At 67.6% G+C, this 17,358-nt stretch overlaps 1 protein-coding gene across 3 annotated transcripts; it reads left to right on the forward strand.

The window, feature by feature from the left end:
* The first annotated feature begins 3,098 nt into the window (after window positions 1-3,098).
* On the forward strand, window positions 3,099-6,270 carry PCGF1 (polycomb group ring finger 1). Of its 3 annotated transcripts, none has more exons than XM_009098125.4 (9): window positions 3,099-3,455; window positions 4,258-4,363; window positions 4,447-4,599; window positions 4,857-4,928; window positions 5,019-5,127; window positions 5,226-5,259; window positions 5,378-5,464; window positions 5,539-5,619; window positions 6,120-6,270. In XM_009098125.4, the coding sequence occupies exons 1-9, from the start codon at window positions 3,360-3,362 to the stop codon at window positions 6,165-6,167; spliced, it is 786 nt and encodes a 261-aa protein (XP_009096373.1). In that variant the 5' UTR covers window positions 3,099-3,359; the 3' UTR covers window positions 6,168-6,270. The 3 variants fall into 3 exon arrangements, with proteins under 3 accessions (XP_009096373.1, XP_050830058.1, XP_050830059.1); XM_050974101.1 differs by having other exon boundaries at window positions 5,381-5,464; XM_050974102.1 differs by having other exon boundaries at window positions 3,415-3,540.
* The last annotated feature ends 11,088 nt before the right edge of the window (window positions 6,271-17,358 follow it).

Here is a 17,358-nt window from a genome sequence, read left to right on the forward strand (position 1 = left end):
CGCGGTGCCCACCCCGACCCGGCTGGTACGCCGGGAGGGCTGGCATGAGGATGGATGGGGCCGGCATGGGGATGAGATGGAGTCGGGATGGGACCGCTGTGGGGTTGGGATGGGGTCACCGTGGCCGCGGATGGTCCCCGCGGGCTCCCGCGGACCCGACAGCCGAGTCGCCCGCTCGGACGTCACGGTGGCCCTCGGCGTCTGCGCGGTGTCCTCGGGGAGGAGCCGGGTGCCACATGGGTGCGTGGGCGACTGCACGGTGACGCCAACACCCGGCTGCTGTGGGGCTGCTCCCCCGGGGAACCGCCAGGCTGCAGCCCCGGGGGAGGGGGACAAGGGGTACTGCGGTTCCAGACTCGGGGTGTAGCACGGGCCACCCCCCTCAAACCCTCTGGGGACCCCAGCTCCGTGGTCTGGGAGCAGGGTCAGGAGGGCTGGGGGGACACAGTCTGGCCTGGGGGGCTGCAGAGGGGATGGATGCCAGCGGAGCGGGAGCTGAGAGCCCCCGGGCTTTCGGTGGGGGGTGAGGACGGAGCAGGGGACAGAGGGGGAGCTGTGGGAGTGGGGGGCGCACACAGCCCCCACCCCCCGCTCGGGCTGCAGGACAGGCAGCTCCAGCCCACTGGTCAGTGGGAGAGAGCCACGGGACACGTGGCTGGGCACACCTGTCCCCTCTCCCACGCCCGATGCCCTCAGGATACCCCACTCTCACCACCCCAGGGTCCGACACCAGCCGGTGGCTTTTGGGGGGGTCTGCCCGGCCTGGGGGCTGCACGTGCCAGTGCTGTCCGTCCTGGAGGGCTGGTGCCCGTCGGGGGGCCACAGTGGGCCGGTGGCTGGTGGCCGCTGACAGCCACGTCGCTCAGCGCCTCGTTATCGAAGGTTAATTGGATTCTGCAGATGTACTCGGTGCATTAGGCAGGAGCTCAGTCCATAAACACTCAGCCCCCGCTGCCCTATAGGGACCCCTGCACACCTCAGAGGGATTAATGGGGGATCCCTATCCACCCTGCCTGATCTAACAGGGACCTCTGTCCGCCCTGGGGCCCCCTGCCTCCCTTGGGTGTCCCTGTTCACCTGACGGGGGTGGAGGCGGGGAGCTAACTCTGCTGCCCTGCACCACTGCGGCCATGAGTGTGTCCAGCCTCAGCCAAGCCTCGCTCAGCCCCAGCGAGGGCTCCGGCCGGGAAAACACCCGGCAGCGCTTCCCAGAAGGAGCCGCCCCGGCCGTGCCGCGGAAATGGAGCTGAATATCTGAGCAGGGCTGAGCTAAAAGCCTCGGCCTCGCAGCCCCGCGCAGCCCCGGCGGCTCCCGCCATCAATTATTAACGGCGAGATGGATCCGCGGCCTCGCGCGTGCCCGCCTGGCGGGGGCGGCTCCGGGAGTACCGGCTGCCGGGACCCCAGCCCCGGGACGGGCTCTCTGCCCTCGGTCCCGCGGGGCCCACGCCAGAGCCACCCACAGAGCCCGCTCCTCGCCCGGCCGGGACTCGCGATGCCGATGCCGTTGCCGGGTGCGGTGCCGGTTCTCCTCACGGCGGAGGCAGAAAGCGATGCTGCCCCGCCGTGGGGCCACGCGCTGGCCCCGCTGTGACCCCCGCCCCTCCCCGGATGGCTCCTGGCAGGTACAGATGGGACCGGACCCTCCCCAGCCGGGGGTCACCGGCCCCGCCGCGCTCTCGCCTCCCCGGAGGCGCGGGCAGGGGTTGGGCGGGCGGCGAGGCGGGGGCTGGTCCGGAGCCTCTGCCCGCCCGCGCCCCGGCACCGGGAGGGGCTCATGTTGGTCCTGGGGCTCGGCCGCACACCGTGCGCCGTCCGGGACGAGGGGCTGGCACCGGGGTCACCGGGGCTCGGCCGGTGCCGCAAGGTGCCAGGCTGAGACGCTCCGGTGGGGCAGCGGGGGCAGCGCGGCTGGACTGGGCACTCTGAGGGAGCTGAGGGGTGCAGCAAGTGTCCCGGACCGGGACCAGGACCTGGACAAGGACAGGAACCGGGGCCAAAATCATGAGCAGGACCATGACAATGACCGGGACGCATCCAGGAGCCCCAAACCCGCCCAGTCCCTGGCCGTGGCAGCCCGTGCGGAGCCGGTACTCGGCAGCTCGGCTGTGTGCCAGGAGCTCCACGCTGGGGTGCGGGGTGCCAGCCCCTGCTCGGAGGTCCCGCCGTTCCTCCGCCCGCTCCCACTCCCTGGCATGGACCAGCCTTCCCCGCCGTCCGGTTTGGGGTCCGGCACAGTCCGTGAGGAGCCGTGGGGGGCTCTGAGGGGCCGTGGGGATCTTGGCTCGGCTCCGCATTAGCGCGGCCGCTGCTTCCCCTGAGCCAAACCTTCATTAGCGCGGTTCCGGCTGCGCCGGGTGGGGCCGCGGGCTGCTCCGCTGGCACCCCAAACTGTCAGCACCTGGGTACCCCAAACTGCAGCACCCTGGCATCCCAAACTGCAGCATCTCGGCACCCGAAACCCCGAACTGCCAGCGCTTCAACCCTGCCAGCACCCCAGCACCGGACACCCCAAATGTCAGCCCCAACAGCAGTGCGACACCCCAAACTGTCAGTACGCTGGTACCCCAGCGACACCCCAGCACCCCGAAGTGCCCCGGTACCCCGAACTGCCAGGGCAAACACCCCGACCCTGCCGGTGCCGCTGCATCCCTGAGCCCTGCCCTGCCCTCGCCGCCGCCGTTCACGGTGTGTCCCCGTCGGGACACCCCCGTGTCCCCTCCCGAATCCTCCCAGACCCCCTGAGCTCCCCCAGATCTCCCGCACCTCACGGACCTCCCTAACCCACCCCTTCGAGTCCCCCGCGTGTACCCCGCGCCCCAGCCAGACTCCTCGTCCCCTTCGTGCCCCCTCGCAGCCTCCAGACCCCTCAGACCCCCTGAGATCCCCTCAGACCCCCTCAGATGCCCTCAGGCCGCGGTCCCCCCGGTTCCCTCCCGTGCCCCCCGCACTCCCGCTGCCCCTCCCGCCCCTCCCGATCCCCCGCGTTGCTCTGCTGCCCTCTGGCGGCGTTCCGCAGCACCACGTGCACGCAGAGCCCTCTCTGATTGGCGGCCGCTGCTGTCCGTTAACAGCGCGCCCTCTCGCTATTGGCCAGCGCCGGGAACGCCCTCCCCTAAACACGGCGGGTCCGGTGGCGGCGGCTGGCGGCGGGTCCCCTCACGGACGAGGTCGGGGGGTCTCGGGATCCCGGGCCTCTCCCCGTGGGTCGTGGGGAAGGATCAGCACAGGGCCGAGCTTGCGCTGCCCGCCGCGACTCGAGACTCGCGGGGTACGCTAGGAGTTGTAGTCCCGCCGCTCGCCGCGGCCCCGCCCCGAACACGGAAGTGCGCGAGGCCACAGGCGGAGGCGGCTCTAAGATGGCGTCGCCTCCTCAGGGGGGCCCGATGGCCATCGCCATGCGGCTGCGGAACCAGCTCCAGGCCGTCTACAAGATGGACCCGCTGCGAAACGAGGCGAGCGGCCGTACCGGGAGGGCGGGAGGCACCAGGAGGAGGCGGTGGCGGCGACACCGGGGGCCAGCTCGGGAGAGGACGGGAGGTGCCGCGGCAGCGCCGCTGGGGGGCGCTGTGAGACCGAGGGGCGGTGCGGGAAGGCGGGGCCTGGGGAAGGGGGCGTGGCCAAGGATCGGAGCAGGCACAGGGCTGGGGGTGTCCCCGGACCCCCAAAATCCCATTTTCTGCAATAATAAGGCAAAACAGGGTATCCATCCCCCTTCAAATCCCGGTTTATAGCGTAATAATGGAGTACAGAGTGGTCAGTCCTGTTTTCTGGCATGTTAAGGCAATACACGGGGTGCAGCACCCCAAAATCCCGTGTTTTGCCGTAATAATGGAAGACAGGAGGTACATCCCCCCCAGGTCCTGTTTTCTGGCATAATAAGAGAAAACAGGAGCCGTGGTCCTCCAAAATCCCATTTTTTGGCATATTAAAGTAAGACAGTGAGGCCAGCCTCTCAAAATCCCATTATCTGGTGCAATAATGGACGACAGGGGCAATCCCTACAAAATCCCATTTTCTGTCATATTTTAGCAAGATGAGGGCGTCCAGCCCCTCAGAATCTGTTTTGTGGCATATTAAAGTAAAACAAGAGGTGCAACTCCCCAAAATCCAATTTCTCAGTATATTAAGGAAATGGCAGAAGTTCCTTGGGCAAAGGCGTTCCAGGTGAAGGATGAGAGGGGTCTTGGGGGTCTCCAGGTGACAGGTGGGGGTGGTCTTGGCATGCTCTAGGTGACAGTGATGTGTCCCCCGCAGGAGGAGGTGAAGGTGAAGATGAAGGAGCTGAACGAGCACATCGTGTGTTTCCTGTGCGCCGGGTACTTCATCGACGCCACCACCATCACCGAGTGCCTGCACACCTGTGAGTGTCCCCACCTGCCTGGGGGACCTGGGGGGGCTGTGGGGGTGCAGTCCCACCCCTCCAACACCTGTCCTTGTCCCCAGTCTGCAAGAGCTGCATCGTGAAGTACCTGCAGACCAGCAAGTACTGCCCCATGTGCAACACCAAGATCCACGAGACGCAGCCACTGCTCAACCTCAAACTGGACAGGGTCATGCAGGACATCGTCTACAAGCTGGTGCCCGGCCTGCAGCACAGTAAGGGGACACAGGAGACACAGGGGGGCTCAGGAGACATGGCCTGCAGCACAGTATGGGGGACATGGAAGGGCTCAGGGGACATGGCCTGCAGTCCAGTACAGGGGGCATGGGGACAGGGACAGGAATGGGGATGGACAGGGAGAAAAAAAGGGGTGGGGGCTTGGTGCAGTGGAGGGAGGGAGAGGGGACAGCCAGGGACTGCCCTCAGGGCCAGCTCGGCCCAAGTGTGTCCCTGAGCCACTTGTCCCCTGCAGGTGAGGAGAAGCGGATCCGGGAGTTCTACCAGTCCCGAGGCCTCGACCGGGTGACGCAGCCCAGCGGTGACGGTGGGACAGGGGGGCACGGGGGGCAGCCAGCCATGGTGCTGGGGGGGTGTCGGGGGCACAGGGGGCTGACGGTGCCACCTGTGTCCCCAGACACGGTGGGGGGTGACCCCATGGGGCTCCCCTACAGCACCTTTGACCACTCGCGTGCCCACTATTTCCGCTACGACGAGCACGTCTCGCTCTGCCTGGAGAAACTGAGGTGAGGCCGGGTGGGGTGGGGAGGGGACACAAGGGACACTGGGCATGGCCCCAACCCGTGAGACCCTGGACACATGTCCCTTTCTCTTCCTGCCACAGCTCCAGCAAGGACAAGAGCAAGGCCATGCTGCAGGTGAGTGGGGATCCCTGCAGACCCCAGCCCTGACCCCCAGCTGTCACCCTGGCCCTGGCAGGGGTTTGTGGGGTCCCTGAAGACCCCCACAACCCCCAACCCTCTTTGCCCCTCACAGCAGAAATACGTGAGGTGCTCAGTGAGGGCACAGATCCGACACCTGCGGAGGGTCCTGTGCCACCGGCTGGGACTGTCCCTGCAGCACGTGAGTGGGGGTCCAGGGGGGGGTCCCACCCCCCAGGGGTGTCCTGGCCCACCTGATGCAGCCCCCCTGTGCAGGTGCAGATCCTGTTTGACAACGAGCCCCTCCCCGACCACATGACAATGAAGCAGCTCTGGCTCTCACGCTGGTTTGGCAAGGTGTGCGTCCATCGTAAGGGATGGCAGCCTCGGATTTTGGGGTTCACCCTGTGGGGAGGTGGTGGGGTCACCCTCTGGGGATGGTTCAGGGCAGTGTGGGGTTGGGGGATTGAGGAACTTTAATGTCACTGGCTGCAGTGGTGATCTGGGGAGTCCCTGGCCCCTGCATGGGTCAGGCAATAGGGGGTCCCCAAAGGGGTTGGCCAAGTTTGGGGTACAAGCCCAAGGGAGTCCCTGGGCTGGGATTGGGGTCCCTTTACCAGGGAACTTCTGGGCTGGGGTTCGTGGGATGGAGGGGGTCCCTGTCTGGGGGGGTTCCCTGGGCTGGGGTTTGGGGTCATGGGCTGGGATGGGGGGGCCCTGTCTTGGGGAGGGTCTCTGGGCTGGGGTTTGGAGTCCCTACCCCAGGGGCAGTCCCTGGGTTGGGATCTGGGGTCTTTGCCCCAAGGGGGGGTCCTTGGCTGGAATCCCCCAGCCCTGACTCCCCCCTTGCCCCACAGCCTGCGCCCCTCCTGCTGCACTACAGCATCAAGGACAAGAGGAGGTAGGGGCAGGGGGTGGGCACTGCCCCCCCAGTGCAGCCCTGCTCCCGCCCCCCACCCCCATAACTTATACCCCTCTTTGAATTTATTTTTGGAATAAAATTGTGGAAAAGCCCCCTTGACTCCCTGCTTTGTCTTGGGGGGCTGCTGTGGGTGTCTCAGGAGGGTCCCCTCAGCTCCAGGAGTTTGGGGACTCCTGGAGCACTGGGGACTCGGTGACCCCCGGGTGGGCTGCACCCATGGGGGCTGAGTCATGGGGTGCTGGGGGTGCTCTGTGGCCAGTGGGGCTGTGCAGCCCCCCTGTCCCCATTCCCCCGCCGTGCCGGGGGGCGTCTCGCAGCCCCTCAGCCCCGCGCAGTCGTGCGGGGATCCCCACATCGATCCCATCACGATCCCGATCCCGTCGCGGCTGCCTGCCGCGTGTCCAGCCCCCCGCCCCACATAATGAGCCTTAATAAAGCCATCGGCCCTTTGATTGCCGGGGGAAGGGGGGAGCCCTGCGGCCCCCCCGCCCCGCGCCGCCCTAATTAGCCCGGGACAATATTCCGCCATCTGGATCCTCCCGTCGCAGCCACGGGCACAGCTGCGGGCGGGGGGTCCCGGGGGCGGGGGTGTCCCCCTGGGGTGGGGCCGGGACCCACGGCCGCGGGCGGAACAGGTGCCGGATCGGAGTGATCCCGGGAACGCGGCTCCAGAGGGCTCAAAGCTCGCCGGTGCTGACCCCGCTCCGTCACCCCGGTACGGTGGTGCCGGTGCCGGGCTGTGCAGGGCGGCTGTCGGGGATCTCCCCTCCATCCCCGCCCCCCTAGCTGGGTGTCCCATCCTGTGGTGGGCACGGTCCAGGACCCACCGGGATGGTTGTGGTAGCGGGTGCGCCGTGGCCCGTCCTTCATCCCCGGCCCCGCGCTCGGTCCCCGCGCCGGAACCCCCGCGCCGCCGCCGCCGGGGGATCCGGTTACGGCCCGGCCCGGCCCAGCTGTCTGCCGTCGCTCACCGGGCGGGGGGCGGCCGGGCTCGCCTGCCCAAAGCCCCCACAAGGACGAAGGGAAACGCGGGGGCTGCGAGGCCATCGGGGCATGGGGATCCCAACTGGGGTTGGAGGGGCGGAATGGGCGTTCCAAATGAGGCTGGAGTGGTGGGAGGGAGTCCCAACCGGAGAGGGAGGGGCACGGTTGTGGAATGGGGGTCCCAAATAGGACTGGAGGAGCAGAATGGGGGGCTCAGTAGGGCTGGAGGCTTGGGGTGCAAGGTAGGAGTCCCGAGCAGTGATAGAGGGTTTGGGGTTCGGGATGGGTGTCCCAAAAAAGGCTGGAGGTGTGGAGGAGCAGGATGGGTGTTCTAAACGGGGCCACAGGGATTGGAGTGCAAGACTGGGGTCCCAGCCGAGGCTGGAAGGGTGGGGGTGCAGGATGGGGATCCCAAATAGGGTCAGAAGGATCAGTGGGGGATCCTAAATCAGGATACAGGGCTGGAGGTGTGGGACAGAGATCCCAAGTGGCACCGGAGGGCTGTGGGTGCAATATGGGAGTGCCAGCCAGGGCTGGAGGAGTGGAGGAGCAGGATGGGGATCCCAAACAGGGCTGGAGGGCTGGGGGTGCAGGACAGGGGTCCAAAGGGGGGCTGCCTTTGGGGGAGTGGGCGTGTAGGTGGATGGATGGATGGACGGATGGCGGGGGCTGTCCCTGTGTCTGTCAGCAGCGGCTCTGGCAGCCAGTTACAGACGGCAGAGCAGGAAGCCCCCCGGAGCCCCCCACACCCCCCCAGCCCTGCACCCCCTCCCTTATCAGCGCCGGCCCCGGAGGAGCCTAATTCAAACCAACTGCGGGGCTGACGTTGGTAAATGAGCCCCCCGCCCACGGCCTGGCCCCAGCGCCCACGGGGGCTGCCCCGAGGAGGGGGGCACATGAGGGCTGGGGGACCCAGCGGGGCAGGGGCAGGTACTGGGGGGATGTTCCCGTACCCCCGAGGTGCGGACAAGCTGAAGGCACTTTGATGTCCCCCCGGCCCGTCATGCTCTGAGGGGGCTAATGGCCCCCGGCTCCAGCCCGGCAGAGAGGGAAACCTGAGCCCCCAGTCCCCTGTCCTTAACCTGGGGGGGCTGTCGGGGGTCCCCAGCTCTGCCTGAGAGGATCTGGGCATAGATGGACCCACGTGACCGGGGGACCGGATCCTTAGGAGTGCTTTGCCTCTGTGGGACCCCCAGGAGTCCCACTGGGGATGGTAACACCCCCAGCCTGGAGGGTCCCAGGGCTCGGATGCGGGGTGAGAGGTGAAGGGACCCACCCATGGAGTCGCAGGGATTTGCCAGGGGCCTGTACGAGCAGTACTGGGGAAGATCTGTGAGAGGGACCCCACAGAGAGACTCCTCAAGCACCCCGCCCTCCACAGCCCTACAACTCCTGTGCCTTGTGGGGGGCACTGGGGGCACAGCACAGCCCGGGGAGGGGGGCACAGCATTATCCCTCCTTCCTATGCCATGTCCCCAAGCACTGCCCCCTCCAATTCCAGAACCCCCCACCCATGTCTCTCACCGGGGCTCATCCCCAGCCCCCTCTAAAGTGCCCCAAAACCCACCAGCCCCATGGGCTCTCACTCTGGGGGTCCCGCTGACCGCCTGCCCTGGGGATGGGCATAGACAGGGGACCCCGGGCTGCTGATCACCCCCCGGCTGCACCGTCCTGGCCATGCTCCGGCAGCACCGGCTCCGTGCGGCCATGACAGAGACAGATGAGCCCCGGCACCCTCACACTCCATCGCCGGGTGAGGGGCCATGCCCGGCCCCTTGGAACGTGGTGGGCACTGCCATGGGCTGGGTGGGCACCGTGGGGACACGTGTGATGCAGTATTGCCCCGCATCCTGACCTCCCACCCCAGGGCACCCATGGCAGCGCACAGCCATCCATCCCTGTGGTGCCCATGCCATGCCATCCCCTCCGTGCCCAGCGGCACGGGCACGCGGCTGTCACGACGGGAATGCGCTGTCACGACGGGAATGAGCTGTCACGACGGGAATGAGCCGCCGCCCCAGCGCGGGGACGTTCCCTGTAACGAAGCGCCGGGATGAGGCTGATGAGAAAATCCAAACGCAATTTAATTCCTGTCACCGCCTGAGCGGCTCTAAATGACGCCAGGGGGTTCTGACGGGCCCACGCTGAGCCTCCCCAACCCCAGCCCACCCCACACTGAGCCCTCCTCACCCCCGCTGCCCCCCCACCCCCGAGCCAGTGCTTCCTGCCCGCTTCCTGAGGATGTGGGCACCGGCACTGGCACCGGGATGCCCGCCGGCGTGGGAAGGGGGGCACCTTCCTGCGGACAGAGGGGTCACGCAGGGCCTGGGAAAGTGCCGCCCCCGGGACCCCAACACACCCCGCAGCCGCCTGGGGGACCCCCGGGATTCCTCGCAGCAGCCGCGATGGTGATGGAGCGCTTGTGGCACCAAGCCGTGGCACCCGGCCCTGGCACGGGCATCCCCGAGAGCCTGCAGGCGTAGTCCCGGCTGCTGGGGGGTGCTGACAGGGAGAATGTCACCGGCGAAAGGGCCACCGGGCACCGGCAGCACCCGTTGGCACGGGTGCGCGGGGCGGCGGGGCCGTGGGAGCGGGCTCAAGGCACGTCTTCACTTCTCCCGGTTTATTTTGGCCGCCGCAGTTTCCTCCGAGCCTTTGTGTGGCGGCCGCAGCCCCGCCGCGCCCCCCGGGCTGCCCGCACGGGCGGGGGATGCGCCGCGGGAGACCCCCCGGCACGGCCCGCCGGGATCGGCGGCGGGGGAGCGCGGGGAGGGGGCGCCGGTGCCGGTGGGTCTGCCACGGGCTCGGGTGGGACAGGGATGGGACATGGGATATGGAATATGGGGTGGGACATGGGATGGGATATGGGATATGGGATATGGGATGGGATATGGGATGGGATATGGGATATGGGATATGGGATATGGGATATGGGATATGGAATATGGGATATGGGATATGGGATATGGGATATGGAATATGGAATATGGGGTGGGACATGGGATGGGATATGGGATATGGGATATGGGATGGGATATGGGATGGGATATGGGATATGGGATGTGGGATATGGGATGTGACATGGAGTGCACAGGGGATGCAGACATGGGGTACAGGTGGGCACAGAGGGCAGGTGTGGGTGCCCTTGGGGGATGCCAGCCTGTTGCCAAGGATCTCTGGTTTTGGTGCTGCTACCCTGACGTGGATGCTGGTGCTGTGGTGTGGGTGTCACAGCAAGGGTGCCACGTCACCATTGCCACCCCCTGGTGTGGGTCCTGGTGCTGTGGCATGGCTCCCAGTGCTGTGCCGTGGGTCCTGAAGCCACAACCTGTGTCCCAATGCCATGTGGGTGTCAGTGCCATGACATTGATCCCAATGCCACGGTGTGGGTGTCAGTACCACGGTGTGGGTGCCAATGCCATGGTGTGGGTGTCAGTGCCATGGTGTGCATTCCAGTGCCACCGCAGGGTCCCCAGTGCCCCGTGTGTCCCAGTGAGGTGGCACTCGCCATCCCTCCATTGTTCCACTCTTTGAAGTCGGTGTTTCCTGGCGGGTTTGTCCCAGCCCCTCTGCGCCGGTGCTTCCCAGCCATAAATCACCGAGCACGGGGGTTTGATGCCCGTGTGACCACAGTCACAGCCTGGCAAGGAGCTCCCACCGAGCCCACCTTCACTTGGGACCTGGCAGGGCAAGGCAAGGGCTCACTGGAGCCCCGTGGTACCGTCAGGATGGACATCACAGTGGTCCCTTCCCCGTGGACCTCCCGTCCCCCCTGACTCCCCATGGTATAACAGTATGTGGATAACCCCGGGGTTGGAATTTGGGGCCAATCACAGCAAGATTGGAAGTGTCCACGACAGCCCAGCCGATGTGCCAGGGCTTAGGACGGTCCCTCCACTCCTGTCTTGCTGCCCCCAGCGCCCCGAGGCTTCCGTCCGGGCCCAGCGCTGACGGCACGGCCGTTCCCTCCGCTATTCCCAGCATTTCCTGGGGTTTATTGTCTTTCCCTCCCTGTCCCACCTTCCTCGCAGGAAACCCTTCGTCCCACGGGGCCGGCGGCTCCGTTACCAGCAAGACGGCGTTCCCGGCCCCCTCCCCATGAGCAGGGACACAGCCGGAGCCCCGGGAGCTGCTCAAGCCCCCAAATCCTGCTCAGACTCCGGTACCGGGGGGTCCCACGAAGGTCTGAGCCCCGGTCACGGCCGTGCCGGTGTCGATACCGGGATCCCACGGCGGAGAAGAGGCTGGGGACTGTCCCCAGAGCCTGGCGGGGCGTGTTCTGCCACGGCTGTCGCCCACCAGTCCCCTGATCCCTAAAACAATTTGGGAGCGTTATTGCAACGCCGCGTCTCCGTCTGCCGGATAATTGCATGTGATCCCGGCAGGGAGGGGCCGTGCCGCCATCATCCCGCGGCTCTGGCGGCGGCACCGGGCTCCCGCCGTGGGACCGGGGCTGGAGAGAAGTGGGGGAGCCCAGCAGAACAAGGGGGTGCTCCTGGAAGGGTGAACCGGGATCTGCTCCCTCACCATCCCCATGTCTCATCCCATCTCCGTCCCCATCCCCGTGTCCGTTCCATCCCCATCTCCACCTCATCCCATCCTCATCCTCATCCCCATCCATCCTCCCGCTCTTCCCGCACCCCCCGGACCCCCACACCCCCCCGGGGCCTCGGGCGGCAAATTCCAAAGGGCACCCGGGAAGATTAATGGCGAGGCCGGGGCCGGGGCCGGGGCTGGGCCGGCCGGTAACCGGATCGCCCCGCGGGAGCAGGAATGCGCCGCTGACCCCGCCGTGCCCGCCTCGCCGCGAGGGTCCCGCCACGCGGGGTCACCACGGGCTCGGTCACCACGGGCACCGCGCAGCCCTTGCCGGGGACGTCCCGCTGTCGCCAAACCCGATGGGGCTCTGTCCCCGGATCCCCAAACCCAGAGACACGTCCTGGGGACCCAGGGACAGGCAGTGGCGCCGAGGTCTCTGGGATGGGGTGACACAGCCATCACGCTTCCCTTTCCGGGATGGGCGCCATGTGCCACCCCCTGCCCACATCCAGAGGAAGCCACGTGCCACCTCCTCTGCCCACAGCAGGATGGGCACAAGGAGCTCCATGTCCCTCTTCTCGCCCCATCCTCGGGCGAGCAGAGACCCCTCCTCCAGCTCCCCGGGAATGGGGATCCCCGGTGTTGCCGCGCCGTGGAGCCGCGGGGGCCGTGGGGGCTGCAGGCGGCGGGCGCGGAGCAGCTGTCGGGTCTAAAGTTACGGTGGCGGCTGGGGGCGGGGAGCGAGGCCCGGAGAGGGACAGGGTCCCCGCGGGGGTGTCCTCGCTTGGAGTCCCCCTGTTGTCCCACCCCGAAGGTCCTGTGGGGCGCAGGGCCGGACCCCGCCGGGCGGGGAGGATGCAGGACAGACCGGGGCTAAGAATAGTGCTGGGGTGGGAGGAGGAGGAAGGATGGGGCTTCCTCTGCGACGCCTCTTCTTCCTCCTACCCGGCTCTGCCAGGCAGCACGTGTGACACGGGGACACTCCGAGTGCCACCTGCCCCCCCCCGCGCTGTCCCAGTGTGACAGCCCCTGCTGGCAATCGGCAGTGTCCCCTGGAGCACCCACCGTGCCCGCGGCCCGTACGAGTGCCACCCCCACCATTCCCTGCCGCTGTCACCCCCCGCCGCTGTCAGGCCCCATCACCGCTGTCACCCCCCGCCGCCGCCGCGTTTCGTTGCACTTCACTTTTTAATTAACCTCGGGGCGCTGCCTCGCCGGGGTTAATGGCAGCGGTGACCCGCGCGGCCATCGATCCCCCGAGCCCCGCGCCTCGCTCGCAGCGACGGACGGGCCCCCTCGGGGTCCTGCGGGATGACAGGGGCGTGTGCCCCCCCCTCCCCTTCAATCCTACGCATGGCAGAGTCCCGCAGGACCCCCGGGGTGCCCCCACTCTGCTGCCACCACTGCGGCGGTGCGGGGCTGTGGGCACACATTGCTCGAGGTGTCCCCAGCCAGGTTTAGGGGTGGTCCCGTAGTGGCGCTGGTGCCGCGTCCTCACTGGGGACCCCCTCCTGGCCATTCAGTGGCCCCGTGGCCGTGCCAAAAGGCGGGGTTCCCCCCTCCTGCAGCTGCCCCAGCCCCCTCCCTGCTCAGGTGCCCCTGTCACCCCTCCGCGCTTTAATCCGGGGGTCGTTCATCTTGGGCGGGGGCCGGGCTGTCAACGCCCAGACGAGCCATTTCCGAGCCGAGTCCCCCGCGCTCAGCCCTAATTGAATCCTCATGGCCCCGCTGCCGCCCCGGCCCCGCCGCGGCACCCGCCACCGTCCCGCTGCCCGCAGCAGGTCTCTCGGGGGTCCCGGTGCCACGGGAAGCCTGGGGGTGCCCCACGCCAGGCAACAGCCGGAGGCACTCAGAGCCCCCCACCCTCTCCAGCCGCCCCATCCCCGTTGCTGCCGCCCCTCCCTCGGCACAGAGACCCCTGCTCGGTGAGCAGCGGGTCCGCGGCCCCGCGCCGCGGCTCTGCCCCACGGCGGGACGAGGATCCCACGCCCCCAGCCCCTCCAGAGCCGCAGGTCAACTCTGGGCAGACCCCCACCCCACTGGGGTCCCAGCGGGTCCCTCCGCCGGGGCAGGGGACGCGGAGTCCCCCCCAATCCCGGCCGTGCCGTGCGGGGGTCAGGGGGCGTGGGCGGCCGGGAGCGCGGCGGGGGGGCAGCGGCGTTTGCTGCAGCCGGAGCCTTTGAAATGCAACCCCCCCTCCGCCCACGGCCCATTTGGCTGGAGTTTGGCCCAGGCACAAATGGAGGCCCCGGAGCGAGCAGGGGATTCCGGGGGGTGCGGCAGCTGGGGCCGCGGCTGAGCCCGGCCGGTCCCTGGCACTGGCACTGATGGCTCCACGTGTGTGCCCTCCTGCACAGGCGTGTGGCGGCTCTGGATGTGAGCTGGTGTGTCGGTGAGCGCTCCACGCACACCTGGACACAGCCGCACACACCTGCACACGCCTCGGCACACCTGCACACAGCTGTGCCCTCACACACGGCTGCGGGGAGCCCGCTGGGGTGGTTGTGGCCACACAGACACACCGCTGTGGGAGCCGTGGAGGCGTGTGCAGGGCTCCGTGTGTCCCTAGTCCTGCGCTGTCCCCATGTCCATATCCCTATCTCATTCCATCCCATCCCGTTCCATCCCATTTCCCCTCTCTCCCCCCGTGCCGTGGTTGTGCTCAGACCCCCGGAGCGCGGGGGGCGATGCCGCTCCTGTTAATGAATCGATGATTTGCCAACAGCTCCAGGGAGGGATCCCCGTCTCCCCTGGCTCCCCCGACTCCCGACACATTCATCCCCACTCACCGGAGCCAGGTGTAATCCCATTATTCCCGGCTCCGCCGAGGTCCCAACCCACCACAGGGTCAGGATTTATTGCCAGTAATTGCTGGGGTCCCGTCCCCCGGCGCGGGGGGGCTCCCGGCACCCCCCCGGCGCTGCCGCCGCTCCTTACACTTTAATTCCGCACCGAGCTGTTCCCTTATTAAAGGAAAATTCATTTGCCAGCGATTTCCATGTGCCGGGGCCGCGCGGGGCCGAGGCCCTAATCGCGTTACAGAGCGCTGCGGAGCAATATTGGGATGGAGCCGATAAATAATGGATCAGGGCGGTGCGGCGCGGGGGAGGCGCGTTCCGGGGGCGCCGCACCCCGAATTATGTCACCCCCGGCGCTGCACTGGCACACCCAGTACCCTGCTCCTGACACCCCGGAACCCTGGTACCCCCAGCACCCTGCTCCTGACATCCCGCTCCCGGAGCCCTGGCACCCAACACCCCGCTCCCGGCCCCGGGTGGGGGAATACCCGGAGCTCCCGGTGCTTGGAGCCACGGCAGCCCCCGAGATGGGGCGTGCTGGGTGGGAGGCACGGCAGCAGCCCCAGCTCCAGCACGGACCCCTCCACGGTGCCCCTTCATACGTGGATCACACATCCCCCCTCACGCGTGCACACTCGTGAACACACACACACACACACAAACGCGTGTGCCCCGGTGCTGCTCATGGCAGGGATGGGGTGCGAGGGGCTGGGAGTTGGCTGGGACACCCGAGGTCCCAGACCTCCAGGACTCCCCCAGAGACCCCCAGAGACACCCCCGGGCTGGAGGAGCGGGAGAAAGGCGGAGGCTGTCAGTGCCACACCAGGTGCAGTATCCTGGGGTGCCCTCAGCCCCACGCCGTGGACGTGCCCATCACCGTCCCCTCGGGCCGCGGGCCAGCGCCGGGCACTGTCCCGGCTCCGCAGGAAGCTCCCGTGTTCCTGCGAAACCCCCGAGGGCTCGTTTTGTTCCCACCCCGTGGCCTGGTTTGGGGTGAAAAGCGTTTCCCATCCTGTGTTCCCGGCAGCTGGAGCCAGCACTTCCCACACCGGGGGGAAGTCGGAGGGATCGGACAGGGTTGGGGGGTGGAGGGGCTCAGCCCACCCCAGAAATGCCTCAGCGGCCGCCTCGGGACACGAGCGGGGGCTCGGGGAAGGAAGGAGGTGCCAGCACCGTGAGCTGGGAGCACCCCTGGGCGCAGGGATCCCCCCCGACTGCTGAAGAGCAGGGTGGGGATAATGGGGGGCTTGATGAGAGGGAGCGAGGGGGTGAGGGTGACATCCCGGCCATCAGGGTGAGCAGCACTGCCCGGTTCCTGCAGATTCCCGTGTGGCTCCCGCATTCCCAGCTCGGGATTCCCGGCTGGCCGCGGAGGAGCCGGAGCGTTCCAGAGGGGTTTGCTCAGCGGGTGGGCGGCCGCAATTCCCCACCAACACAAGAACATGGAATCACCCTGAGCAGCGATTTCCCTCTGTGTGTGTCTCAGAGCCTTAAACCAAGACTGAGACCGCGGCCTCCCCGTGGGACTGGGATCCCCAGGCAGGGTTGGTTCTCCTGGCAAGGGCTGCGACCCCCATTCCCTGCTCACCGGGCGCCCAGGGCCTTGTGGCCGGCACAGTGGCCTGATTCCAGCGGCGCTGCTGGAAGGGACTGGGGTCACAGGGGTCCATCCGAGTGCGGGACCGCTGAGGGGGTGGGAATGGAGGGGTGCCAGCTCGGGACGGGGTCCGTCCCCCGGTGAGAGCCGGCGGCACGTGCGGCCACGGCAGCTCCGCCATCTCCCCGCGCCCTGCGGAGAGGACAAAAGCCGCGTGCGAGGAATCCGTGCAAACGCCGCTGTGCCCGGCACGCCGCCGTGCGAGGGGCCCCGTGTCCCTCTCCCAAACCGAGCCCCCTCCCCACCCCACCCCCCCCGCACCCGCCGGCCTTTAATTGCTCCGGCTGCTGGGAAATTTCAAGGTTGAATTTGTCAAACTCCGATTTCCAGCCGGGAGATCGCGTTCTGCCTTTGTCAGCAAGATTGGAAAAATCCGCCCCCCCCCCACTCCCAATTCCTCCTGCCCCCTCCCCACTTCCATAATCCTGGCACCGGCGCTGCCGGATCCCCCTGCACCTGCTCCCCCAAGGCGGCTCCGTGTGCTCCCAGCGGCCCCCCCCGCACCGTCCGCAGGTTCATTACCGCCGTGACCCCCGTGACCTCGCCGTGTCCCCGATCCCAGCGACAGATCCATGGGGACACCCGACGGGATTGGGCCTGGGGGGTACCGAATCACCTCTCCGGAGGGGCGATTCGGCATCCCCCAGCCCCAAACCCGCCGGATAATCCGGACACGGCGTCGCCAGCCGGGCCTCACCTGCGTGTGCGGCATCCCGGGATTTTTACGAGCGGCCGAAATCCCGGAGCTATTTGTACCGGGAAAGGACAGCGGGAATGTGGCGGGGTGAGGGGGGGGGGGAATTTATGGCTCTGAAACCCAAAACCCACCCAAAAGGGCTTAATCACTCCCAGCCGCGGCCCCGATGCTTTTATGGGGCATTTTAGAGCAAAAGAGCCAATAAATTTTTGGGTGAGGGTAAGAGCCGCGGTGAGGATGAGGAGGGAGCAGAGGAGGAGGGGGGACTCGCTGGGGTGGGTTAAAATGGGGGAGACAACAGGGGGGAGGCGCGGGGCTGCGCCCCGGTAGTGGCGGAGAGGGGTCGGTCCCCCCCCCTCGACAGGGGGGGCGTCGGTGGCTCCTCCTCCTCCTCCTCCCGGTATCCCGGGGCTTTAAGGCGGTGGAACGGGAATCGCGGGGCTGGGGGGGGGGGGCGGCGGCGGCGGGTCCCGGTCCCGGCGCGGGTCCCGGTCCCGGC

This window comes from Serinus canaria, chromosome 4 (assembly GCF_022539315.1).
Source record: "Serinus canaria isolate serCan28SL12 chromosome 4, serCan2020, whole genome shotgun sequence".
Taxonomy (NCBI): Eukaryota; Metazoa; Chordata; class Aves; order Passeriformes; family Fringillidae; genus Serinus; species Serinus canaria.